This window comes from Adiantum capillus-veneris, chromosome 2 (assembly GCF_014529385.1).
Source record: "Adiantum capillus-veneris isolate H3 chromosome 2, ASM1452938v2, whole genome shotgun sequence".
Lineage (NCBI taxonomy): Eukaryota > Viridiplantae > Streptophyta > Polypodiopsida > Polypodiales > Pteridaceae > Adiantum > Adiantum capillus-veneris.
This window is the reverse complement of record NC_140932.1, coordinates 134,229,160-134,255,915: the sequence shown is the minus strand read 5'-3', so window position 1 is coordinate 134,255,915 and position 26,756 is coordinate 134,229,160. Positions and strand designations below refer to the sequence as shown.

The 26,756-nt window shown below is 42.4% G+C and overlaps 1 protein-coding gene across 1 annotated transcript; it reads left to right on the top strand.

The window, feature by feature from the left end:
* Positions 1-23,703: 23,703 nt before the first annotated feature.
* LOC147463680 (putative aquaporin NIP7-1) lies at positions 23,704-26,174 on the top strand. Its single transcript, XM_086497158.1, has 5 exons — positions 23,704-23,919; positions 24,106-24,239; positions 24,306-24,321; positions 25,512-25,706; positions 25,792-26,174. The coding sequence occupies exons 1-5, from the start codon at positions 23,704-23,706 to the stop codon at positions 26,074-26,076; spliced, it is 846 nt and encodes a 281-aa protein (XP_086353284.1). The 3' UTR covers positions 26,077-26,174.
* Positions 26,175-26,756: the final 582 nt, after the last annotated feature.

Below are 26,756 nucleotides of genomic sequence, written 5' to 3'. Positions count from 1 at the left end.
TGAAGAGAATCCTTGATGGTGGCACTAGGGTTAGCTTGGTTAGCATTGTAACTAAAATTTAATAGGAATCTATGGGAAGACCTCACCTTGGGACTACAAACATAGTGATAAAGATGACAAATGGGACTATTGTTAAACCTATTGGGATGCTAGAAGATCTCAAGATCAAGGTCTCTAGACACAAAATAAGGCATACCTTCATTGTTAGGGATTTTTCCAAGCACATTATGTCATCTGAGATGATCTAAGGATATTCTTTCATGAGGAAAGAAAAAATAATGCATGACTGGTCTAAAAACCATGTCTACTTTGCAGTTCCAAGACTCTGTCATTCGAGTTGATGGTCAAGCACATCCTCTAGGAAATAGATTCATAATTGATCATAGATCTGACACCATAATTCACGCGGCCCCATTGCAGTATTATTACACGTGTAAAGAGGACACTAATGTTGGGGAAGATTCCCCTTATATGGATGTTCTACTTGGGATGATTGAGTCTGACAATGTGGATTGGGTCCACCTAGCAGCAACCATAGACACTGGGGGGAAATAGGGGGACCACCTGAGTAACACCTGAGGGGGATGAAATGCCAAAACTTGTACCTTTCAATATGATAGGAGCAATGCATATAGCTTCTGATAACCTACCAGATGAAGGCTTGACTGACATTGGAACCAGTAGCGTCTCAAAATACTATAGCTCAAATAATTCGAATTTTGGATCATCAGTTGAAACCGACTTTGAGGACGAAGAATTTGAATTGAATATTGGCGTAAATATGGAAACGAACCATATGGAGTCCAACAGTGCCCTAATTGACAATCTATCCGAGAGAGGAGAAGACACAAGTAGCGATTCATCTAGTGACTCTTCACTGGAGGAAGGTTGTAATCAAAAATTAAACAAGAGAAGTAAGAGATTCAAGAGGCGACGTTATCAAGGGAATATGCGTACTAGGATAAATGAAAATAATGGATTAATTATGTGGGGACATATAACACCATATTAGTGAATTTGGGAATTTTCCAATTTTCACTTTCAAAATAAGCATAAGATTTGACGATGACATGGCCAAATCTTAGCAAAAGTTTTGAGAGCATGGCTCAAAAGATCTTTTCATGTACTACCTTGTGAAAGGCTTTGGCCTTAAAAAACAGTTTGAGATTTGTCCATATAGCCAAATCTTCAAGATATTGGTGATTCCCAAATTGACTCTAAAATCTTAAACTCTCTAATATGGTGTTATGTGATGATCATCAAAAGTTAGTAAATAATTGGGGTGAATACCTTCAATATTGTATGTGGTGCAGTCCACAACCCATTGACATCGCACAACTAGAAGCTACAGAGAAGCCAAAGTTAAGCGTACTATAAAGAGATGACAAAATTGAGAGCTAGCTCAACAACAAAAGGAAGCGGAAGAAAAATCACAATCCACAGAACAACAAGACCCCACAAATATATATCCTACACCTGAGCAGTTCAAATCCTACACCACAGAGGAGTGTAAGGTTGTGTATAAAAAGTTCAAAAGAACACATGGAGTCTATGATGGTCCAGTGATAGTTAAGGAAATAGAGTTAGCAGACCCAGGTAGGAGTCCAAACATGTTTTCATTGCCCAAGATCCGATAGAGACTAAGAAATATGTACTGAAGGAGCTTCTCAAGGAATTCGAGGATATATATTCTTGGGCATATCATCATATGAAAGGTGTTCTACCTTCCGTGGTGCAACACACTATTCCCATGAATAGCATGGCTAAACCAGTTCAACAACGATCCTACCCAATGAATCCTAAGTATGTAAAGATTGTTCAAGAAGAGAATGAAAATCTTGTAAAATGCGGATTCATATACCCTATTGAGAACTCAGAATGGGAAACTTAGAGTGTGTGTGGATCTCAAGAAGGTCAATGCTGCCACTAGGAGAGACCATTACCCCTTGCCATATTGGAACATGTGCTTGAAAGAGTTGCAGGGAAGGAAGCTTATAGCTTTTTAGATCGGTACTCTGGCTACAATCAAATCACAGTACTTGCACTAGAGGACCAAGCTAAAATTGATTTTACAACCAAATTGGGAGTTTTCGCATTTTGTGTTATGGCTTTTGGCTTAACCAATGCCTCTCCTACCTTCCAAAGATTAATAAACACTGCTTTTAGGGAATATTTGAGGAAGTTTTGCGAAGCTTTCTTAAATGACCTTTGTGTTTATTCTTCTTGAACAGAACATCTATCATGCTTATGAAAAGTATTTGAAAAGTGTAGATTGTATTGCATCTCATTAAACCCTTTCAAATGTTAATTTTGGGTTAAACATGGAGTCATTTTAGGGTATATAGTGTCCAAAAATGGGATTTCCACAGATGAGAGCAAAATTAAAGCCATTTCCAATTTTCCATCACCTACAAACTATAAAGGAGTTCAAAGGTTCATGGGCCATGTTGGTTATTACCAACGGTTTATTTTAAACTTTGTCGAGATAGCTCACCCATTGTACAAGCTTCTTATGAGTTCCACTAGACCGCGGAGTGTGATCATGCTTATGAGTTATTAAAAAAAGCCTTGACAAGTGCTCCCATCCTATGAGTTCCTAATTGGAATGTAAATTTCCATGTGCGTATTGATGCATCAAACTTTGCTATTGGGTGTATTCTAGCTCAACCAGGAGAACATAAATTGGACTACCCCATTAGCTTTTTGCAAGTCCTCAATTAAATGATGGTGAGAGGAACTACACCACTACAGAGCGGGAAGGTTTAGCTATGATTGATGCAGTAAAGAAATCTTTCTATTATCTTCTTGCCAACAAGTTTGTTTCTATGTGGATCATCAAGAGTTGTTGTATCTAGTAAACAAACCTTGTTCCACGAGAAGAATTACAGGATGGTTATTAATTCTTCTTGAGTTTGATTTTATCGTTGTGGGGTGAGACTCAATAAAAGACATGTCATGGCGAATCACTTGTCTCACATACTCAATGGTGAAGCCCTTACTGGAATCGATGATGAATTGCCCGATACTTCCCTATTCCTAGTTGAGACCGTGCCTGAATAAAGTGAGAAGATTGTGAAATTTTTAGTTAATGGTTTTTCACCCATAGAGCTTTGTAAGGATATAGCTCGTAAACTATTAAAGGAATGTGAACCTTATTCTCTAATTCCAAGAACTCTCTACAAGCTAGGGAAGGATGATATTCTTAGATGTTGTGCTCGTGAGGTTGAGTATATATATATACTAAAAGAAGCCCACATGGATTTAGTTGGAGGACATTTTTCAGGGGAACTAATTGCTAGAAAGACGTTACAATCAGGCTATTGCTGGCCTATCTTATTCAAGAATGCATCACTTTTTGCAAAAGAGTGTGATGAATGCCAAAGTTACAAGATCACACAACGAAAGGATAAGCTACCCTTACATCCTATTAAAATGACTCAACCATTTGAAAAATGGGGTTTAGACTTTGTAGGACCAATTAGTCTGGCAACTCGTAACATTCTATCTCAATATATTATTGTTGCCACTGAATATGTGACAAAGTGGGCGTGGTTAGAAAAAGGGCCAAAAAAGAAAAAAATTGAGAGTAAATTTGGGTTCAAAACACCCCAAAAACTAGGTGAGCGGCCTTTACGGGCACTCACCAACACTTCTAGGGTATTGAGGTCACATGCACCTACGCTCTGGTTGTGTGCTAGAGGAAAATCATATAGAGAATGTCTTCATTTATGTGGGCACCCATTATTCTTCCACATTAGGGTCTAGGCCCTCAGCTGGAACCCAAGGTAGTACCACTCAAGACCCACATATTGCATCTAGTGATCTTTCTTTGACTACGACGTCATGGAAGGTTACCTGATGCCCAATCCCAATAGTTCAAGCCAAGACATGCATGCCATGGGTCCATGGTCCGGACCGAGCATGTTTAGACGCTTGATAGAGAATTTTAGTAGAGCCACTCGCTCCAAACATGGAGCTAACGATGTAAATGAAGGGGTTGGGGAAGTAAATTCACCATTCATAACCAATGTAGAATCCATGCTCCTGGAGAGTGTGCATGTAAATATTCCATTCACTGCACTTCCTAACTCTTCGGAGCTATTCCCCTCCAAGATTATATTACCTGATGGTAGGAGCCTTGCAAAAGTGCAAGAGGTTGAGCGATATATCCTTGCAGCTAGGGAAAAGGAAATTGAAAGCTTATGCAATGCAAAGCAACGGAGAGAGTTAAAGGTGAAGGTCCCCATGTCAACATCCATGCTAGTCGAGCAATTGAGTGCTCCTAAATTAGCAATCACTCAGGTTTAAACCATAGAGAGCCACATTGCATCTAGTTCAATGGACACCCCTACACCTCAATACTAGATGGATCATTTCTAAATGAAAATTGTGAGTATGAACTACAAACGGAGACTTTAACCCACCTATACACATGTCACACCTATCACCTGGGTTGGTCAAATATCCTACAATTCACATTGGGTCTACTAGCACAGAGGAGCAACAACAAAGGGTTTGTGATGTCATCCATAGGGTTATTGAGCTGGAGGGGCAGAACAAAGGGATCCACATGCCTTCAACGGGTCTCATGAGATTCTTCAATACAAGGAAGGGTAAGCAACCAACTTTATCACAAATGGAGACTCTATGGGTAAGCCCAATGGATCCTCCATATGTTGTTTCACGTGGGGTCTCAGTACAATCTAAGCCCACGAGCAATAGATTTACCTTTCCAAGTTTAGCTCATCTTTCTCGTTTACTTGCAGTTCCAAGACTCTGTCATTCGAGTTGATCTTGTAACTGGTCAAGCCCATCCTCTAGGAAATAGATTTATAATTGATCATAGATATGACATCACAATTCACTTGGCCCCATTGCAGTATTGTTACATGTGTAAAAAGGATACTAATGTTGGGGAAGGTTCCCCTTATATGGATGTTCTACCTGGGATGATTAAGTTTGACAATGTGGATTGGGTCCGTCTAGCAGCAACCATAGACACTTGGGGAAATAGGGGGACCACCTCGGTAACACCTGAGGGGGATGAAATGCCACAACTTATACCTTTAAATATGATAGGAGCAATGCATATAGATTTTGATGACCTACCAAATGAAGACTTGATTGACATTGGAACCAGTATCGTCTCAAAAGACTATAGCCCACACGATTCGGAGTCGGAATCATCAATTGAAATTGACTACGAGGATGAAGAATGTGAGTTAAATCTTGGTGCAAATGTGGGGACAAACCATTCAAGTCTTAGTGGTACCCTAGATGACAATCTATCCTGGAGAGGAGAAGACACAAGTAGCGATTCATCTAGTGACTTTTCACGGGAGGAAGGTTGTAATAAAAAATTAGACAAAAGGAGTAAGAGATAAAAGAGGCAATGATATCAAGCCAATGTACGTGCCAAGATAAATGAAAATAAATCTACCGCAAAATGGCTCAATTATGGGGGCATGTGATGCTCATTGGAAGCTGGTAGATAATTGGGGTGAATACCTTCAAAGCGTCATGTGGTGCAATCCACCACCCATTGACATTGTACAACTAGAAGCTATAGAGAAGCCAAAGTTGAGCCGTACTATAAGGAGACGACAAGATCAAGAGTTAGCTCAACAACAAAAGGAAGCAAAAGAGAAATCACAATCCACATAACAACAAGACCCCACATATTTAGATCCTTCACGTGAGCATTTTAAATCCTATACCACGAAGGAGCGTAAGGTTGTGTATACAAAGGCCCATAGAACACCTATTAATGGAAGGAATGGACTCTATAATGGTCCAACAACAATTAAGAACATAGAGTTAGCAGACCTAGGTGAGGAGGCCAAACTTGTTTTCATTGCCCAATATCTGACAGAGAGATTGAGAAATATGTACTTAAGGAGCTTCTCAAAGAATTCAAGGATAAATCTGCTTGGACATATCATGATCTGAAAGGTGTTCCACCTTCCCTGGGGCAACACGCAATTCCCATGAATAGCATGGTCAAACCAGTCCATCAACGACCCTACCCAATGAATCCTAAGTATGCAAACATTGTAACACAAAGAAGAGATTGAAAATCTTGTCAAATGCGGATTTATATATACTATTGAGCACTCAAAATGGGTGTCTCCAATAGTTATTGTGGCAAAAAAGAATGTGAAACTAAGAGTGTGCGTGGATCTCAAGAAGGTCAATGCCGCCACTAGGAGAGACCATTACCCCTTGCCATATTTGGAACAATTGCTTGAAAGAGTTGCAGTAGGGAAGGAAGCTTATAGCTTTTTAGATGGGTACTCTGGCTACAATCAAATCACGATTGCACTAGAGGACCAAGGTAAAACTGCTTTTATAACTAAATTTGGAGTGTTCGCATTTCGTGTTATGGCCTTTGGCTTAACCAATGCTCTGCTACCTTCCAAAGATTAATAAACGCTGCTTTTAGAGAATATTTGAGAGAGTTTTGCGAAGCTTTCTTAGATGACCTTTGTGTTTATTCCTCTTGGAAAGAACATCTATCATGTTTATGAAAAGTGCAGATTGTATCACATCTCATTAAACCCTTTCAAATGCCAATTTTGGGTTAAACATGGAGTCATTTTAGGGCATATAGTGTCCAAAAATGGGATTTTCTTAGATGAGAGAAAAATTAAAGCCATTTCAATTTTTCACCACCTATAAACTATAAAGGAGTTCAAAGGTTCATGGGCCATGTTAATTATTACCGACGGTTTATTTTAAACTTTACAGAGATAGCTCACCCATTGTACAGGCTTCTTATTGAGTTCCACTAGACCACGGAGTGTGACCATGCTTATGAGTTATTAAAAAAGGCTGACAAGTGATCCCATCCTACGAGTGTCCGTTTGGAATGTAATTTTTCATGTGCATATTGATGCATCAAACTTTGCTATTGGGTGTGTTCTAGCTCAACTAGGAGAACATAAGTTGGACTACCCCATTAGCTTTGCAAGTCGTCAATTAAATGATGCTGAGAGGAACTACACCACTACAGAGCTACAGTGAGAAGGTTTAGCTATGATTTACGTAGTAAAGAAATTTTGCTACTATCTTCTTGCCAATAAGTTTTTTTCTATGTGGATCATCAAGCATTGTTGTATCTAGTAAACAAACCTTGTTCCACGGGAAGAATTACACGATGGTTATTAATTATTCTTGAGTTTGATTTTATCATTGTGGGGTGAGACCCAATAAAAGACATGTCATGGCGAATAATTTGTCTCACATACTCAATGGTGAAGCTCTTACTGGAATCGATGATGAATTGCCCGATACTTCTCGGTTCCTAGTCGAGACCATGCCTGAATGGAGTGAGAAGATTGTGAACTTTTTAGTTAATGGTTTTCCACCCAAAGAGCTTCGTAAGAATATAGCTCAAAAATTGTTAAAGGAATGCGAACCTTATTCTCTAATTGCAGGAACTCTCTATAAGCTAGGAAAGGATGATATTCTTAGACGTTGTGCTCGGGAGGATGAGTATTTATACATATTACAAGAAGCCCACATGGGTATAGTCGAAGGACATTTTTCAGGGGAACTAACTACTAGAAAGGTGTTGCAATAAGGCTATTGGTGGCCTACCTTATTCAAAGATGCATCCCTTTTTGCAAAAGGATATGATGAATGCCAATATTACAAGATCACACAACAAAAGGAGCAGATGCCCTTATATCCTATTAAAGTGACTCAACCATTTGAAAAATGGGGTTTAGACTTTGTAGGCCCAATTAGTCCGGCAGCTCGTAACACTCAATCTCAATATATTATTGTTTCCACTGATACGTCTCTTGACCACGGCTGATCCCTACTTAGTAGAGAACATCTCTCTGATTGCACAAGCTTACCCTTTTGAGAAAGATGACTATACATGCCTAGTGACAGTCTTAGTGACCAATGTGCATCTAATGATAAGGAAGATTTACATGATTACACGGATGGCACGTATCGTCTCACTGGTGATGAATTTATTCTTCTTGATGATGATGAGGATAGGGGTTTAGACTTAGGGCTACCCGCCCATCTATAAATATCCTTATCCCTTGACCCTCTAGGGGGTGCATATACTTAGGTTAGGGTTTTGTTGTTTTGATTGTGTTCAATAAAGGTTGGTAGAGTCTTCCTGCTGATGTGTCTCCTAGAGGTATTCCTTGTATTTTCTAATGTGTACATACACGCATTGCAGTAGTTGGGATTTTGAACTTCATGCAATCTTTATCTAGTTCACTCTTCAAATTGAGTGTGATCATCAACTCGAACATGTGTTTCTTTTCCATTATCATTGCCTCTTGTCTTTCTTAGCATCCATGTTTTTTTTAATTTAATTATGATTGGTAGTACAATATTTAGCACATTTGCTTAGTATTAAATATTTGGTTCAATATAATTTTATGCCATAGTTCCTTGTCTAGGTTTATGAATCAAGAATTTTAACTAAGCTAGTTTGACCAAGATAGATATTAGAGATCTTATCTTAATAAAATTGGAAATGCCTTCCTAATTGTCAATGGTTACTTTAGGTTCTTAATCCGATATTATGAAGCATTGTGTGCAATGTACTAGTGCTTTCTAGTGGGATTAATCCCTCTTGACCTTTAGCTTAAGTATTATAAAGGGAGTTTACTATTGTGATGAGCTTAGGGAGGGTAACAGTGTCAATATGAACCCCCAAAGTTATAAAATTGAAATGCAGTGAAAAACAGAAAAACCAAAAAAAACAAAAGTGCCAAAAATGTAAAATCTTAGGCTGAAAGAGAAATCCTAGCTTGATATGGTACTTCACTCACATGTATTACATATGGTACTCCCAGTGTCGGCGCTTTTCCTTGAGAAGCAAAAAGCCCAAGGCATAAAAAATAAGCACACTCGTCAAAAATTGATCAATCAATGTGGAAAACACTTTGGGAGATCAAACAAAGGAAATAATTCAGGTGATGATTTCATATGCAATTCCTTTTATCGTAGCTTAACTAGAAGGTCTTCTAGGTATAGCCTCTAGTCAGCCCTCGGACATGAAATACTTTGCTTTTGTGATTAAATAGCCTAATTGACCAGAGAGAATTGAGAACCTTGCCCATGGTATCCCATGGTTTTAATAGTTGACCTCTAGTTCCTCTCGACCGTTAAATTAGCAACCCTAGACTTGTTTATTTTTTCACCTTTACAAGTGCTTATGCGTTTGATTATATTACACTTTAATATTTAATGCTAAAAAATATTTAATATTCTGTTACCAATCAATCTGGCCTATTCACTACATATGCTTTTTAATTACATATGTTCTATGAGAATGCAATTACTGTATCATTTTTGGTTGATTTTGCAGTGTTTGAAGAAAGCTAAAGACATTCAATCTCAGATGCTCTTCCACCTCGACGAACGGGCTTCTGAGGATGGAATCTACATCAAGAAGGGGGGCATGTTAACCACTTACGGGCAAACTATCACCTTTGACGGATGTGTTATCACTTTATTTCAATCATGGACTGGGCTTGTTTGTCCTATAGGTGCGTAGGTGATTGCCGATGAGAGGCGCAACATTTATCTCATTTTTACATTATTTTTTGCTATCACCAGCCACTATGGGCGTCCATGTGTGAATGGGTCAGATTCATATAAAAGGTCCATTTTGACCTAAAATCCTCATTTTGGAGGTGCATGCTAAAGAAGTGCTCTTGCTCTACCTCTCCCTTCTTCTCCATTGTGTGCTCACGAGAGAGAGAGAGAGAGAGAGAGAGAGAGAGAGAGAGAGAGAGAGAGAGTGTGAGTGTGTATGCTTGAGAGAGAGAGAGAGAGGGAGAGAGAGAGAGAGATCATTGCGACAACATCGACAGCAGCGAGGCAATTGAGTGCGGCGGCGGCGGCTCCCTCTTCTTCACGGCATGAAATCCTTCACGACGGCAAGCATAGAGCGGTGAGTGACACACCATTGGACTCTTTGAGGTTATTAGGATAGTTTGGTTGTGTGCTTGTAGTTATTCATGGCTCGCACACAGTGTTCAACAAGTCCCCATCATCCAACACGTGCGGTAGAAGTGCACAATATATAGATCCTTCCATTTAGGCAATGTTGTAAGGGTTTTGGGCTTTAGCCTATGCTTATGTGTAACACCTCTTGTCTACTAAGATTCATAAGTGGCATAGAACCATGTGGTAACATGTGAAAAAGGTTCCCAGGGGGTGTAGGTATCCATGAGAATCAAACTAAAGGGTGTTGACTCACGTGTAACTCACCTAGAAATAGTTAAGAGGGTCCTAAAGTGCTTTGAAAAGTTACCCACGAGTTTGCAACTTGGTGGGGACTTATTTCTGGGACTCTATGTGATGCAATGCATGATGTCATACAAGATGTCTATGCTAGCTCTATATAATGAGCCTTTTGTACACACTTTTAGTGGTATTGATAAGTCAAGTTTGTGTTTAAATTCTACTCCACTTTCCTTTGTGTAATTAGCATTATCATTACCATGCCAACATTATGAATGGCTCTCTAATCTACCCACCTTAATCTCTACAAATTGGTATCAAAGCTTATAGGGTGATTAATACTTCTTTGTCATAATTAAGATATGTAGAGTTTTTAAATTTTTTTGCATCCCTCACTAATTGAATTTTTCCTAGCTATGTGTAGGCATGTCCTTGGCAAACCGAAGATGCCACTACCCTCCGTGACTATGAAAGCTCAATTAGGGAGAATAGGTTTCTAGAACACATCATTAGGAAGCTAATTTCTTTGCATATTTACTCCATTCCCAATGCTCCAATGGATAGATGGACTTTACGCTTCATAAAGCCTCCAATAAAAGCTCCCATCAGCACTTTGAAGCCCTGCAATTGGGTTTGGTTAGCCCCTTTAACCCTTGCCTTAATCTTGTGTGTGTGTGTGCTTCCCTTTGGTAAGCCAAAATCAAACTAATGTTTCCAAGGGCTTGCTCACAAGTAGCTCACATGGGGTAAGTGGCCTAAGGCACTTTTAGTAGAACACTGGGTTCCTCACAAGGCCAGTAGGTCAATACTCGATGTTGTTTTGAAAGGAGGAGCATGGACGGACTCTCACACAATGCGCTAAACTCAATTGAAATCCATGGTGGTGTGTGACTTTATGCAAAAGGAAACATCTGAAGCATGCAAAGTTGGTAAGACTTGAAACCGTTCACGAGGTTTAAGGGCCTGAAGTTGACATAAGTGAGCTAAGTGCTCTTTATGTTAGAAGAGGGAGCCTTTCTCAACATAAGCTGATCATTTCTAGCAAAGGATACCACCTAGAGAACGAGCTTGCATGCCAGATGTGCTTGTGCTTGCGCCTGCACCTACTTGCAATGCAAAGTTCCCTCAAGGCCGTGCTCACAGATGGACCCGGAGTCACCCGCCGTCCTATGCTCGACATACTTCCATTAAGCAATTAAAATTCTCCTTTACATGCTAACAAGCTATTTCTATACATAGCGAGTTGTTTGGTGAATGTTTGCCCATTTTAGCATACGAGCGCCCACCTAGACAAACACCATATTTTTAATGTATTTGTACTCTGTTATTTTTCCAAGCTAGTGTATCTACACTAGGTGTAAATCCGATTTCAGATTATCAGGTCGATTCCTTGAGCTATAATTCTATCATGATATGTGTAAAGGCCCATGTGAGCCAGCTATTGGCCATTTAAAAAGCCCTAGGTATAAAAGACAGTAATTCTAGTGTGAAAGAGGAGGATTATCTTTTGGACAAAAGAAGCTCTGTTGTACGTACGCTCAAGAGACCAAACAGTAAGTTGTAATCAACTTTTCTAATGATAGAGTAATCCAATTTTGATCCTAAAACTTGCATTGTGTTCCTCTTTCCATGCTCTTTCAATCAAGAATAAACATTTCAAGTTCTGTCAAGGTTTGTGGCTACACGTTTGTGAGCCTAATCTTTAGTTTTGCATGCTTAAATCATTGTTTTTTGACGTTTCGACCCTTGGAGAGTGTTATTAGACCTTAGAGCGATCTATCTCCACTGTTTTGTTGTAGTTTCTGTGACTTGGGTCATGATGGATCACGATCCATGTACCTTGCCAGAATACTGTCAAACTTTTTAGACTTGTCCTCTTAGGCCTAGTGGCGCTTCCCTTTAATTTTTGTGATCATCCGAGTCCGTTTAGTCAAAAACATGGCATGATGACCTGGAGTGGTGAGATAAGACATAGACAGATTTTTCGATCAGAGAGTGGCTGTTTTCTTGTTGTCTTCACATACAAAAAATCTTGTATCCCTCAAAGAAGTCCAACTATTATCAAGGATAATCTTTCGTTTGGTCTCATCGGGTATGGTGCATACAATTGGTTGTTCTCTCGAGCGAGGATCTCCTTGCTTACCTACTCTATGTGCTTCGTAAACTATAACTCCTGACATGCCAAAGTGGGTTTTGAAGAAATATTCAAGAAAAATGGCAAGAGAAGGAGTTGTCTCTAACTTCTCTTTTACAATTCCACGAATAACAAAAGTTATTGGAACTTTGCTCCCGTTTCTCCAACTGCTCTACATCCACATTTTCAACATTCTTTGTTTGAGCCATAGTTTGCATGAGAGAGGAATTAGAAACTACATTGTTACCACATACACCAACCCAATACTTGTTTGTGCATGCATTTTTTATGTCGCATACATCCTGGCTCATGGTGTCAAGATTCTCCTCTTTCAATACATGGTCATTCTCAACTTTTCTCATGCGCTCCTTCAATGCCTTCAAGTCCACAAGAGACCCTTTACATTCCTTGATTTCCTCTTCAAGTTTCATTAAACGTGTTGCTTGCATCTCAAGTGTTCTCTTGAGATTATCATTCTCAAACACAAGAACCCTTAGCGTGCCATTCTCCATTGCAAGTGGCCATAAGTCTTCACCTTGTTTGTTTACGGTCTCTTGCAACAATGCCACACCTGCCATAATCATGGTTTTGGATATCGTTGGTTGAGTGGTTGTGTTGCTATCTCCACACTTAGGAGATTTTGAATCATTTTCTACAATGGTTGTGGACCTTGTTAAAGAAGAAGAACCTTTGTGAGTGCCGAAAAACATTGTATATTAAATAAGAGATGAGAATCAATTTCCCCAAACCTATTCACTTCAGAAATGTTGTTGCAAAATAGCCTTCCATAACTCTAAAATCTTTTGTTTTTACATCAATGTGTAGAGGGCATTGTGCTCTTCGATTGAAGCTATAGATCACCCAAATTGAAGTTTGGATGAAGAAGTTATGATCAAAAGGGTGAACTGCAATCTACTAGGTCAAAAACGGCTGCACAAGAGAGAGAGAGAGAGAGAGAGAGAGAGAGAGAGAGAGAGAGAGAGAGAGAGAGAGAGATCATAGGCCACACAAATATGGTGAGGGAGAGCCAACCCTCTTTGACATAGTAGCACATGATAGTGCATAATATTTTGTGTGGTTCATAAATTGTATATCTATACAATTAAAGGTCAACGGATATAAGTTAGTGATGGGTTGCGCCCCAGTCTACATGATTAGAAACCCAACAAGTATGCCCCAAAGGGTAAGGAATTTAACATATATCTAAGGTGTTTTAGTTCTGAATTAAGAATTCATAGAGACGTCCTCATGATGGAGAGAACTAGAAACCTCCCTTGGAGATACTACATGGTGTACATTTTCTTTAATATTGTGAGAAGTGAAAATAATATAAGTAATAAGGTCAAGAAACTCAGCAAGAACCTCTAAGATTTAGCTCATCTTCTCATGATCTGGATCCACTGCACGTGATTTGGACTTGCTGGCCTTAATCGAATTCACTATATACTAAGTGACACCGGGCATTTAAATGGGGGTGGCTAGGGAATTAATGATGATGAGGTTTGCGGGGATCACACGGGCACTAAACTAGGGTGGCATGGTCAACGATGCCAAAATTTGAATATGGCCTTTACCATGCAAGGAGAAAGGTATTCGGGTGAAAGCATGATCGGGTGGACAAAAGAGCTGTGTCTAGGATAAAGCTATTTTTATATCACTAGATAGCTCTTCAAAAGGAGAATATAAATCTATAATGGGTACACAATTTAAAATTGATTTGTAATTTTTTTACCAATTCGCACTTTTAAAAAGTAATTAGTGAAATATAGCTTCCCACCCTTAAAATTGTACCACCCATTCATGCCTTCACCCATTTATATTTTGTGTTGGGCTGGGTTTAGCCCATCAGTACATCAAATGGCAAGGGTGGCATCGAGAGTCGCACCCACTCGAGGATCATCCCCCCCTCCCCCCCCCCCCCGAAAAAAAAGAAGAAAAAAGACAAATTGCCCAGACGATGGGATGACATGTTGGCAGCTGGAGTTGTGATGGAGTGTGTGCTTGTTGATTTTTTTTGTGATGGAGACCTCTTCTTATATAGGAGAGAGATGGTGGAATTTCCTATATTTTTTTATTAGGGGGGCAACCTACACCATGTGACAGTGGGTCGGGCATGTCTACTACATGATTCTTTTGATAGAGGCCTACGAAGAGGAAATAGTAGAGAAAGAGAGAGTAAGGTAGAGGGATGGGGTTTTTTAAAGGTATGCTAGTCGTATCTAGCCTATTTAAGAGAGGGGAGAGGGGATTTTACAAGAATTTGTTGAGAGTGGTTTGTCATTGGAGAAGAGTGCGATTGCATGCGCAAAATATGGAGCGCCAAAAATTTGGATAACATACTACCCTCGTCCAAACGCACAGAGCAGCACCCAAAGGCTCAAACCACGGGCCCATTTGTCTGAACTAATAGATTCAGCCAATACACTGTTCCGGTTGAGATGGAGAGGCGGGTCCCTTTTTTACTATGTGAAAGCGGCCAGAATATGTGTGATTGTGTATACAGTATACGATGGCGGGCGGGAGTATAGTGTATAAACACACACACCCTTAGTCTTGAAGGTCCGCTTCTCCTGTTGCAAAAAATAGCTTTATGTCAGATGCAGTTTGTTACATGCCAACAGGGCAGTCTAGTCAGCGGCCAGGTAAAGAGCGTGCATTTCTCGTATCTTTCTTTTTCCAAAAAACAAATGCACGTAGACGCTATACATAGACAGCTCTGAATCCTGATAGTTGATGGAAAGTTAATTTGAGGCTACCTGAACTTCTGAAGCAGCCACCTTGCGAGCTCAGGTATCTCTGTCTCTCTCTCTCTCTCTCTCTCACACACACACACACACACACACACACACACACACACACAGCTTCCTTGAAGCTTTGCCGCTCATGATGTTCGCAACATGCAACCGTTTTGCTACTTTAAAACCAGCCATGCAAGACCTTGTCGTAATTAGCACGGAAACTACAAAACTTTCGTCTGTGTACAATTTTCAAACACATTGTTCTGTTTAGCTGGGGTACCTTGGCATTCGGTAGGTCATGGTTGCAATACAGTTAGGCTTGCATTCAGACAATTAGGCTTGCATTCTGTGGATTACTGGGTTGATTGGTTTCTCCATCATCTAGTTTGTAATGCCAACGGGATTGAGTGCGAGTATGGGCCGCAAAGTGTTGGATTCAAGCTCAGTTTACACGTGGAGCTCGAAAAGTATCACCGATCATTGTTTCGGGATGTTGTCATTGTGCAAAACAGAAATTTTGCCAATGGGATTATGAAGAAGCAGAGCTTTGGATCTGACAAACATTGACAGCTGATGATTGCCTCTAGCTGGGACTTTAGGCCCATGTCACACACGGGCACACTTTTGGGCGTCCATAATCTCACACGGCTAGAGGATATAGCTGATATAATTAACTCTTCATCTCCTTGTCACGATGACTCACGAACTAGCGTCAGCCACTTGGAAGAGCACCAGCAGCTGTCGCGAAAGGTCCCTAGGTCAAACCTGCCGGTCATCCTCCGCGCGCCTTCTTTTGCTTGTGTCCGTGCAATGCCAAGGTTGGGCGAGCCACGTGACTAAAGGGCACGGGGTCTTCAATGAAGGCCCCGTCATGGGATCGATGGCGGGCGTGGCACACGGGAATCTCGAGGAGGATCGACGTCCAACAAAAAGCGCAAGTCAACGCCCTCCATGCGGTTCGAACCCACAACCTTGGCCACGGCAGCATGGTGAGCTAACCACGCATGCGCGTGCATTTCGTTGTCACCATGGCGAGAAATAAACTATATAACATAAACTCCTACGGGTAAAAGTAAACTAAGACAGAAAAAGTAAACTCGGACACGTCCATTTAAAACAGACGGCCAAGCCTACCTCGTGTTTTACGCGCGTAGCTGCTCGCCGTGGATCCCATGACGGGGTCTTCATTGAAGACCCCGGTTCTTTAGTCCTGAGGTTGGGCGAGGGGGTCAAGCCGGTGCTCTGCGGACATCCCAGCGAGCCAATGGCTTTTCTCCATCTCACTTGCACACAAGTCTGGGCGGATGTGTGTGACTGAGGCCTTACGCTCTTACCGTCTGACTCCCAATAGTATGGGACAAGATTCTTAAAACATGTGCATTGTGGACAGTCATACTTGACATAATGTCAACATGCATGGTGGAACTGTGGAAGAGAGGTCCCTAAATAAAGGCACACAAGGAGCAAGAAAAGGGAGAAGAGAGAGGAAGAGAAAATGCATGGGCAAGGGGTGAGATAGAGAGTATGCGAAGCTCTCCATGGTAAGATGAGGTTTGTACATTGTACACAGTGGCGGCGTTCATGTGATGTCACCGCTAATTTGTTATTTTCGTTCAATGCTGTCTGCTAAACGTAACTCTGTCAAAAATGGTTGAGTTAAGCATCGAGAGGGACGGTGATAGAGGAGCAGAGTTGGCAAGGACATGGATCCCACTATTGTTATATGCTGATGATGCTGTGCTGATTCCCGACTCCTCGGAGGATTGTCTGTTAACCTGGGGAAAACCAAGGTTATGGTGTTTAACACCACACCACAGTGGGTCAGGAGGTCAGCACTTACTTTTACATATGGCCAGGAGACGGTGGAGTATACAGATGCATACACCTATCTTGGGGTAGTCTTCATTGGACCGGCATTTTCTTTGAGGAGAGCAGCAGAGACTAGATTGACGAGAGCTTATGCAGCCTTAAGAGGTTTGGAGAAGATGTGTTTGCAGGTTCAGTTTCAGGAACCTCGAACAAATCTGTGGCTTTTTGACACTCTAGTGGGTTCAGATTTGGGGGCCCTCAGTGGACCACCATGGCAGATCTGGTACCACTGATGGATGGAGATGTATGGAAAGGTCTCTAGTCTCTATGATCTCTCGGATGATTCGGGCTAAGGCCTCAGTGCCACATGAGATTATTCGGGCTGAGCTAGCTGCCCCTCCTCTCGTAGTTGAGGCCCTTACTAAATCAGTTTCCTTCATGCATAATTTATGGGACCTTCCCAGAGACAGATATGCTCACCTAGCACTTGAGTCATCCCGACAGCTAGCACTACAAGGGGACACAACATGTTGGTATGGGCAGATGACCATGGTTTCAGTCACATGGCTTCAACATGGATAGACTGCCTCCACTCTAGTACTCCTTGGATGCACCCTCCCTTTCTCTCACACGGACAGAGACCACTAGACTTATACGTCAGGATTTGATTCAACTAGATACCAAAAGCACATAGATACAGCCGGTGTTGCTAAATTGGCTTTATCTGACAGGAAAATAATTCTAAATGAATTATTGGATTTATAAGTGAGAGGGTTTTCTCGCTTGGAACGCCAAGAAAAATAATTCTAAATGAATTATTGGTTTTTCTCATTGGAGACATCCGAGTACAGAGTATTCCTAGTGCGTCATTCAAAGTAATGACGGGAGCACTGTGAATGGGAATATATGTAAGTCCACCAGGAACGGGTACTTCTGATGCGTCACATTGGATGGGTGACAGGCAGCATCGGGAAGAAGTATCCGACCATCCGGGAACGGACATCTCTGATGCATCATAGGATGGGTGACATAGAGCATCGTGAAGGAGATTGTACCGTAAGTTCGGTAGGAAAGGACTAGGTGATGGGTATTCCTGATGCGTCACAACTTACAAGGTGGGTGACGGGTGCATCGGAAAGGGGATATCCATAGTCGAGAGGAAATTCCGAACTGTGTTAGAATTGTGCACAAGGAAAAGCAAGCACTTGAATGAAGATGGGTTTAGAGGAAACTTTGAGAAAAAACAGATGCTTTCTGAGAAAGCGGGATTGCTTTTCGGGAAAGCAGATGCTTTCCCGCGAGGAAGTCTATGTCTGCATTGCAACTGTGCATGTGATTGCATCCAAGGATGCATTGTTTTTAACTTATAAGGTCTTAGTGAGTTTTTGGGCAGATTCAGACTATTTTAAAATACGCCGGCCGCCCACTTAATAAGTGGGCAGCCATCTAATAAATAAGGCAACAAATCAGCGAGCGTTTTCTCTCTCTCTTTTTCTGGCAGAACAGCGCATCCTGCCAGATCTCTACGCGAGCATCCTGCGCTCAGCTATTGTGTCTGTGCCCAGGAGCTATAAAAGCATCACATGCCCTCACTCAGAGGGGGAGATCAATTCTTGCAAGAAGAAGATGTTGCTGCAGATTTCATCCGCAAAGAAGACGTTGTTGGTGATGCCCATGGCTGCCCCAAGTGTACCAGATGTCGCCAAGACCCAATGCGCGAGTTCCCTCGCGAAGAAGTGCCTTTGGAGCGTGTTTCCATCGCGACAAGTTTCTGTTTTTCTCTGTTTTCAGCCCATAAACGTCGTAGACGGGACTGATTTTACGAGAAGGAACCCGAGAACACACCTCTTTTGTGTGTAGGATTGGAAGAGAGGATTTTCTATGTCGAGATCTCTTCCGAGAATTGCTTTTCGAGAACCGAGTTGCGTTTTGAGCGTCGAGACTTTGAAGGTAAAGATTTTCATGTTATGATCTCTAAGTATTTGTTTGCAGGTGTACTTCCTCTTAGTGAGGGAGTAGGAGCAGAGGAAGGCATAAGCCTTTGTAGGAGAAAAACGCTCTGAGGAACTAGAGCCAGATCAGCCCAAGGGTTTTGTACCCGAGTTTGGGAAGTAGATCCATGGATCCGAGAGTGGTAGACTCTCGAGATGTGATCCGGAAGTTGAAATTCCCAAGGGAAGGATTTCATGTCCAGGAAAGCAGAGTTATTTTGCAGGGAAGACTCGGAAAAGAGTTGCAGGGATGCCATGCCCTGAGTCTGGAAGGTGAGATTCAGGAAAGAGAACCTTGATTCTCGAGGATTTGGAATAAGGAACGAAAGTTTCTTGGAATAGGGTTTTGCCTAGGAATAGGAAGCCTTGGGTTCCGGGAACCATAAAGTCTTATTCTAGAACGAACGTGGTAATACGTTCGGTTCAAGTGCTTGTATAGACTTCTCCTCAGTAATAAATATACTATTACCGGGGGACCAGCCCATCTTCTGGTCCCTAGTATTGTGTCAATCTTCTCACTCTCTATTTCTCTCTATATCCTCTGGCTTCAGTAATAAGTGATAAATCCTATTTATCTGAATGTATTTTATATTGCTATGCGCTTCCGTTTGTGGCAGCTGGTACAAGAGTTGGGCACGAAGTTGGCTTTCTATAGAGAGCATCTCCTCCAACTAACAGAGGATGGATTTGTGATCAAACTGGCCTATATGGACACTCATTTATCCTATGGGATACGATGTGCTCTTGGTGTCGCAAGCTTGGGCACCCCAAGTCAAGAATCTGTCGTGACACGAGAGAGAATCACTTAAATTAACGCTTCCTTGTTCTCAGGGAGGGCTTGGGATCATTGATCCAGCACAGCACAGCACAACACAGCCTTCTTGGGAAGTTCATAGTCAGAGGACTTCTTCCAGGTGAGGAGCCCTGGAAGGAGTTCTTGCTGCAGAGGCTTCGTGCCAGGGTCCCTCAGTCAGGAGGCCCTTGGCAACCTTCGACCAGATGGATCTTTACAGAGATGTGCCGAGTTGGTTTGAGCAGTAGACTGGAGGACCGCTTCGCTGTGAGTTTGCTTCGATCTTGGGAGCTCTTACGGCGTGGCCTGGAGCAGAGAGAGCCGACGTGCACGGAGGAGCGCCTACGCAACCCCTCGTCTGGAACCCCATGGTTAGCACTCAGAGAGGCCACTTGGTTGGTAGTCGGCCTCATGTTTCCTGGGGTCCCATGGCAGCAGGTCCAGTGCACTCTCTAGGTGACTGGCTAGAGTTCACAGGTTTGTCAGAGGAGGTGCAAGGTCTCCAGCTACAGGGCATGAGAGGGGTGCAGAGCATGTGTCAGGACATCTCAGAGTCAGTTCCAGCTGAGTGGCTCACGCCTCTCGAGCCAGTAGCACGCCGGTGGATGGGAGCCTTCACATGACTGGAGGTTCTCATTTCAGTCAGGGCCAGCTCAGAGAGTGTCCCAGCCCTGTTCTTCAAGCTTGAGGGTGGGGGACGACTACAGCGAGTTGCAGTAGAGGCCCCGCAGGTAGCAGAGTGCTGTTTCCAGAGGATCCGAGTTGTGGGCATCTATGGGAGGACTTGCGTCATAGACCCTGACCCAGCAGCTCTTGAGACTGGACATTGGAGGCTATGGGCTTGGGAGTGTTGTCCACTGGCACGAGTACAGTGGGATCCTGGTGAGTGGCTTTGGAGGGACCCCTTCTCTTGTGCAGACCACCCAGGAGTCCCCTTCTTTCAGTACACTGTTCGGCTTGGACGTCATATACTTGCAACACAGAGAGAGGCCCGCCCCGCTGCAGCACGTCATTCGCAGGAGGAGGGCCTCACAGTCGAGTTCTTGACAGCCTTTTGGGAGAGGCTTTGGGACTCCAAACAACCGAGGGGCGTCACCTTGTTTCAGTGGCTGGTTGCACACAGAGCTACAACAGTAGGGAGCTGGCTTGTGCATAGTGGTCTCTCGGCCGCATGTGCAGCCTGTGACCAGTTGGTGGAGAGTCAGCGTCACTGTCTTTGGGACTGTCCCTCGGCCCAGCAGGTGTGGCTACGAGTTCTTCGGCTGATGCCTACTCTCTCCACGGCTAGACAGTACACTTGGGGGGTAGCGGCTTGGTCCACTCTCACGAGCCCGGCACTTCAGTTTGAGCTATCTTCCACCAGCAGGATGATAGTGATACAGGGGGAGCGACCTACACTCCAGCCTGCTATAGAGCTTACTCCACAGGAGTGGTGCAGTGAGAGAGAGGAGTGTTGGGAGCTCATCAGTGGCCTGACACTTTGGTTCATCTGGCGGACCCGCTGTTTCCGCATTTTTGAGGCTCGCTCTGTGCCACCAGCAGAGACTGTTCGTGACTTTTGGCTAGAGCTGATCCATACTCTTAGAGGACAGCTTGAGGGACTACAGGGCAGCTCTGACTGCATGCGGGAGCGCCGCGAGGATTTCCTTCGACTCTGGTGCCCTAGGCCTTTCTACACCATTGTCCAGGGTGTGCTCAGATGGCACTACCGTCCACCTGTGTGGCTCTTCCCTCCTCCCATCTCTTGATTTAGCCTCATTGTATATATGTTGTTCTTTCATCGGGAGAGTCTCCCCATCATGTTTGTTGTAGCCCTCTCTTGCAGAGGTGGTTGTAGCCCTATGGGCAGTTTTGATTAACTAATAGAAGGATCTTTTTCTCAAAAAAAAAAAGAATCACTTAAATTACTTCACAACTTGAAAATCACAGTTCAATTTGGTCGACACGGCCCAGCGTAGTTCCGTGCCAAGAGAGATTGGCTCCAAAGACTGGCGCCCCTTTCGGTATTTCTTTTATATTAATCTTTGAGAAAAGTACAACTCCCGCAGGGTCCTCCGCTATCAAACTCTGCGTCCAGATGCTCTAAAGAGTGAGGCCCTTAGGGCTCTTTTATTCTTACAAGGGATGCTTTTGAGAGATGCCAAAAGCAGAGCCCCAAAAGCAATTAAATTCAAAAGCAAATAGTCCCTAAAGTAATTTGTTCCAAAAGCAACTGATCCCAAAAATCTGCCCAGAAAAAGCATCAACGCAATTTGCGAAAATCCGTACAACAGTCACGTCAGCATGTCAGCACGATATGTGGAGATCCGTACTGCTGTCCGTATAGTTTCTGCCACATCAGCACATGTCCGTACTGCCACGTCAGCATATATGCTCGTACAGTTTCTGCCCACCGGTGGTCATGCCACGTCACCATTTTGTGACACTTTTAGTCAAATATCCTATGAGATACGAGGGCGCTTCACTCTCTATTCAGAAAGGGCTTTGGACCGTTGGCTAGAGTCATGAGATATCAGGATCACAGATGCCTCGAGTTGGTTTTGCTAGAGCTGCGCAGACACGGGGTAAGCCTCTTGAGGAGACCACGTAGTGGATACATTCATAGAGGGAGATCATTGACTTCTTTAGAGTAGGGACTCAGCAGCCGGATGAGTATGCTTCACATCAGACTTCAGAGCCCACTTCTACCAGAGGTATATTAGTGGACAGAGCCATTGAGCTCGGGAGAGCTAGACGCCCACGTCTACAAGGGCGACCACGACATCAACGGAGGCTTCACCAGAGAATCAGGACTATGCTAGCACAACATGGGAGACGCCCAATACAACTATTTACAGAGGCGGACATTGACGAAGCTCATTAGCGACCGATGCAATACTTTCTCGGACAATGCCCGATGTCGGGCATCCTCGGGCATGGATGATGATGATGATGATGATTTTTAGACTGACGATTTTAGTCTTTTAGTTTTAATCTTTCACTTTACTTCATTTTATTTTTCTACCTAGACATTGGATTAGATCCACAAGGATTGTATCAGTTTGGTCTCATAGATCATTTTGGCCTTTTGAAGACGTTTAATATAGCATTTCATCTCTCTCTCTCTCTCTCTCTCTCTCTCTTACGGAACCTTCACTCACAATATTTCATTCTCTCTTCTATCTCTCTCATGAAGTAAAAGGAAGCTTGGGTACTCACTAAGCACTCATCTTGAGCATTCACCATCAGTCACTTACGTTGCGCATTTCAATGCACTGCCACATATTCCTTCCTCTTGGAAGTCATCTTGCCTGTTTCACTAGAGCGTGACAAGGGGAATTGCTCCTTTATGTAGCTCAGATGGAGATGACTCTTCTTGCTATACTAATGTAATGTGCAACGGAAGTGATTGATGATGAATGCTCAGGATGAGTGCTCAGTGTGTACTCAAGGTTCCTTTTATTGCATGAGAGGGTTCCTTTTACTTTATGTGAGAGATGTGCAATAGACTAGAGAGACACACAAACCCGAACCCTAAAGCTGGGGTAAACAATTCCTCTTCTTGGCTTAAAAACTCTGATAGAAGGGCATCTTGTTGGCCCCTCCCCTTGGCTGAAAATGCGGTCAGAAATATCCTCCCTTCTGTGCTGAAAAGATGCAGCAGCATTTCTCCAACTTTCAGAGTGAGGAAATGGAACTTTAAGGATTTCTTTGCAACAAAATGCATCATTGGGGGTTACTCCTGTTGACAGCAAGCAGTCCTCCAATCAGTTCCTCTACATGCACCTTAAAGGCCTTCTCAAGTAGTGGTTTATTCGAGCTCTGATACCAAGTCAACTTGAAGAGTGTGTGTGCGTTGACTGAATATGCTTTTTAACTATTTTGATAATTTGTAATTTGAACAGATCTTATTTGTCACTAATGGTGTATGTTGTCCATGTGTGTATATGCCTTCTAGATATTAATTTTTTATCTGATTGTTTTTCATCAAGTCTGACCGCAATCATATCCTGATAACTTTTAGTTTTATTTGTCACAATGTTTGAAGGTTCAGTTTTGAGGATGGAGGCCACAAACCATAATAATCAATATTCAAGCATCAGTTCAGGGAGTTTTAATGCCGGAATGCACAACAACAATGACAAGGAGGAAATTGACCATGCAGAAAATTCATGTAGTTATGAAATAGAGGAGAGAATTACACTCTCACAGCGTATTCTTATCCAGCTTAGAAACAAGGACAACTACAGACGAGTAATACCGTCTTCTGTTTCTTAAGCAAAGTTCTCAGCTATTCATTTCCATTTCTTACCAATGTTTCCATGTATTTATGTCATGCATCCTTTTCTCAATTTCCAAAAAATAGAAGAGCATTCAACAGACTTTGTTGGATTGCATCCTTTCTGTTTAGGAAGAAATTGTGCGATGGAATGATTACAGTTTGCTTCTGAGATTCTGGGGACGGCGATGTTGATGTATTTTATATGTGGAGTTTCAATGACACCCAATGGCAATGTATCTCTCATGGATCATGCGATCTCAGCAGCACTCGGCATCATGGTGATCATTTTCATGTTTGGCCCCATCTCAGGAGCTCACGTCAATCCTGCAGTTACCTTCGGATTCGCATGTGTCTAAAGGATCCCCTGGATGCAGGTAATCATTCTAAACCTGAACTTTTCTGAAGTGAGCATCTATCCCGTTTGAATGTCTTGTATTCATTCGTAGCTTGCACAACATTGTCATATGCTCTATGAAGGTCATTTTTTCCTTTTCTTTCTTTTCCCTTTCCTGCAGTAATTTACTAGTCCCTTGAAAATACTGGAAAAAATGAGGAAAAATATTTTCTGATGCAGGTGTCTACGCACTTCTGCAAGCATCAGATTACTTGGTTAAACTTTTTCTGGCCCAAATTTAAGGTCTTGTATTGTGGGGTACTCCTTTCCTTGGCTGGCTGTTTGTATCTTTCTGGCCCCATACACATGACCATAGTTTTTTCTGGATGCATTCGATTGGGGAACCATACACTCGGACACATCAGAGCCCGATTGAAGTATGATTGGGTTTTTTGGACTTACTGAGCATTTTAGAGAAAACGGGGCTCCCTTTTTGATCCGAGATCACTTCTTTCTGCTTGCGCAAGAGCTTTGGTGCCTACTGTGAGCTCTGAGAGCCCTGCATTTTATGGTTTTCCGGACTTCCCGAACATTTTAGAGAAAATGGTCTCTTTTTTTTATGATTTTTGCCCAGATAACTTCTTTCCGCTTGCACGAGATCTTTAGTGCCTACTGTGAGCCCTGTATTTTATGGTTTTGTGCTCCTCTTTATTGTTCCAAGTGTCATGTCATACATATACTTTTTGAGCGTGCCGTATGGAATCTGACATCTGGAATCCTCGGGGGGTTTGATTATTCCGTACTTCTGTACCCGTCTTAGTCAGACGTATGGTTCAAGTTTGTGCACATCACAGAACACTGAACCACCTTCGTTGGTCTAGTATGGTGATGAGAAACCTAGATATACAAAGACAAGCTTATGGTACACCAACGTATTAATGTGCATGTAAAAGGTGTCTGTGCATAAACATCCTATGGTGGTGGGTTGTTGGCCACTTGCGGGAGCGGTAATGACCTCTTGGAATGCATTCTTCAGATCACCGCAAGCAAGTTCTGCATTCCCCGTCACTGCTCGGCTGGCATTTCACGACTTTTAATGTCAGAAGTGTATTGGTGCTAATTAATTACTTCTGCATCATGATGGTATGGTATCCAAGACTGGATACGGTGATGTGATGTTGACTCATCAATCAGCATTGACAATGATGTGCTTGTCCTTTACCACTGCAGGTGCCAATTTACATCGTAGGACAAGTACTTGGAGTGATACTTGGGACTGTAATATCAAAAAGCTTGTATAGTACTCATGCTACGGTTGTGCTTAGCGTACCATATCAAGGTGTACCAATCTCCTTCATTGCAGAGGTTTTGTCAGCATTTCTCTTCATGTTTTTGGCTTGTTCAGTTTCAAGCAATGCGCAAGTGGTACATTTTAAATACAAAAAACAAGACACTCCTGCTCTCTTGCTCTCTTTTTGTTGGCCTCAAGACTGTTGTGGGGGATATGCAGACTGGGCTATTTGCTTCTGTTGCCGTAGCAGCATCCATTGCAATAAACATTGTTGCTGGGAAAGTCTCTCTTTCTTCATGCCTAGTAAAGCCACAAAGCTTCTTTTATTCTGAATGTGGATGTGGGTTTGTTAACAGGCCTTTGTCGGGGGGTTCGATGAATCCAGCAAGATCATTGGCACCTGCAATTGTGACTGGCTATGTGAAGAACCTGTGGTTGTATATGGTTGCTCCTTTCATTGGTGCTAGCCTTGGTGCTGGAATTCATTATTTGTTTACTCATTAACATGTTCTTCTTAAGAAATTTTTGCCTTGAGAAAACAAGTAGGTCTTGTGCCTGCTGATGTAAGATGGGAAGGTTAAATCTCGACTTTTAAATGCCTATGGAGGTGGGAAGGTCAATCACAACTTTCTTTTAAAGGAGAAGTTTACTCATGAGACATGTCCTCCTCAAGACTCATAAGTATCCATGCAGATATGGTGATTGCTTTTGAGCAAGCACTCACATAATTTGGTCACACATAAAGAGTTCAGTATGATATCCAGTAGAACCTCGGTCAGAGCTACAAATTGTTTATAAAAGATTGCTTTATATAATTATGTGTTCCACACTAAGTTTGTATGTGTTCTTGGGGGTCATTGCTAGTGAATAGGAGCAATCTTGGTCACAACAAGGACTAGATATAGCATAAACTTAGATTCCCTCTTACCATTGCAAGACACATGTCCTTGCTAGTTTGGGAGGCTCATCAATTGGAGCTAGAAATATGGTCACTCTTTTCTCAGGGTTCACATCAAGAGTGTGTGTGTGTGTGTGAATGTAAATTGCATTATTAGAAATTGTCTACATGGCCATTACATGTTCGACTTCGTATTATCTAGAGCATCATGATGGCATATGTTCAATTTTACTTGTTGTTGTTGCATTGGCCTCGTTCTCGCCTCACGTCGCTTATGTCTGATACT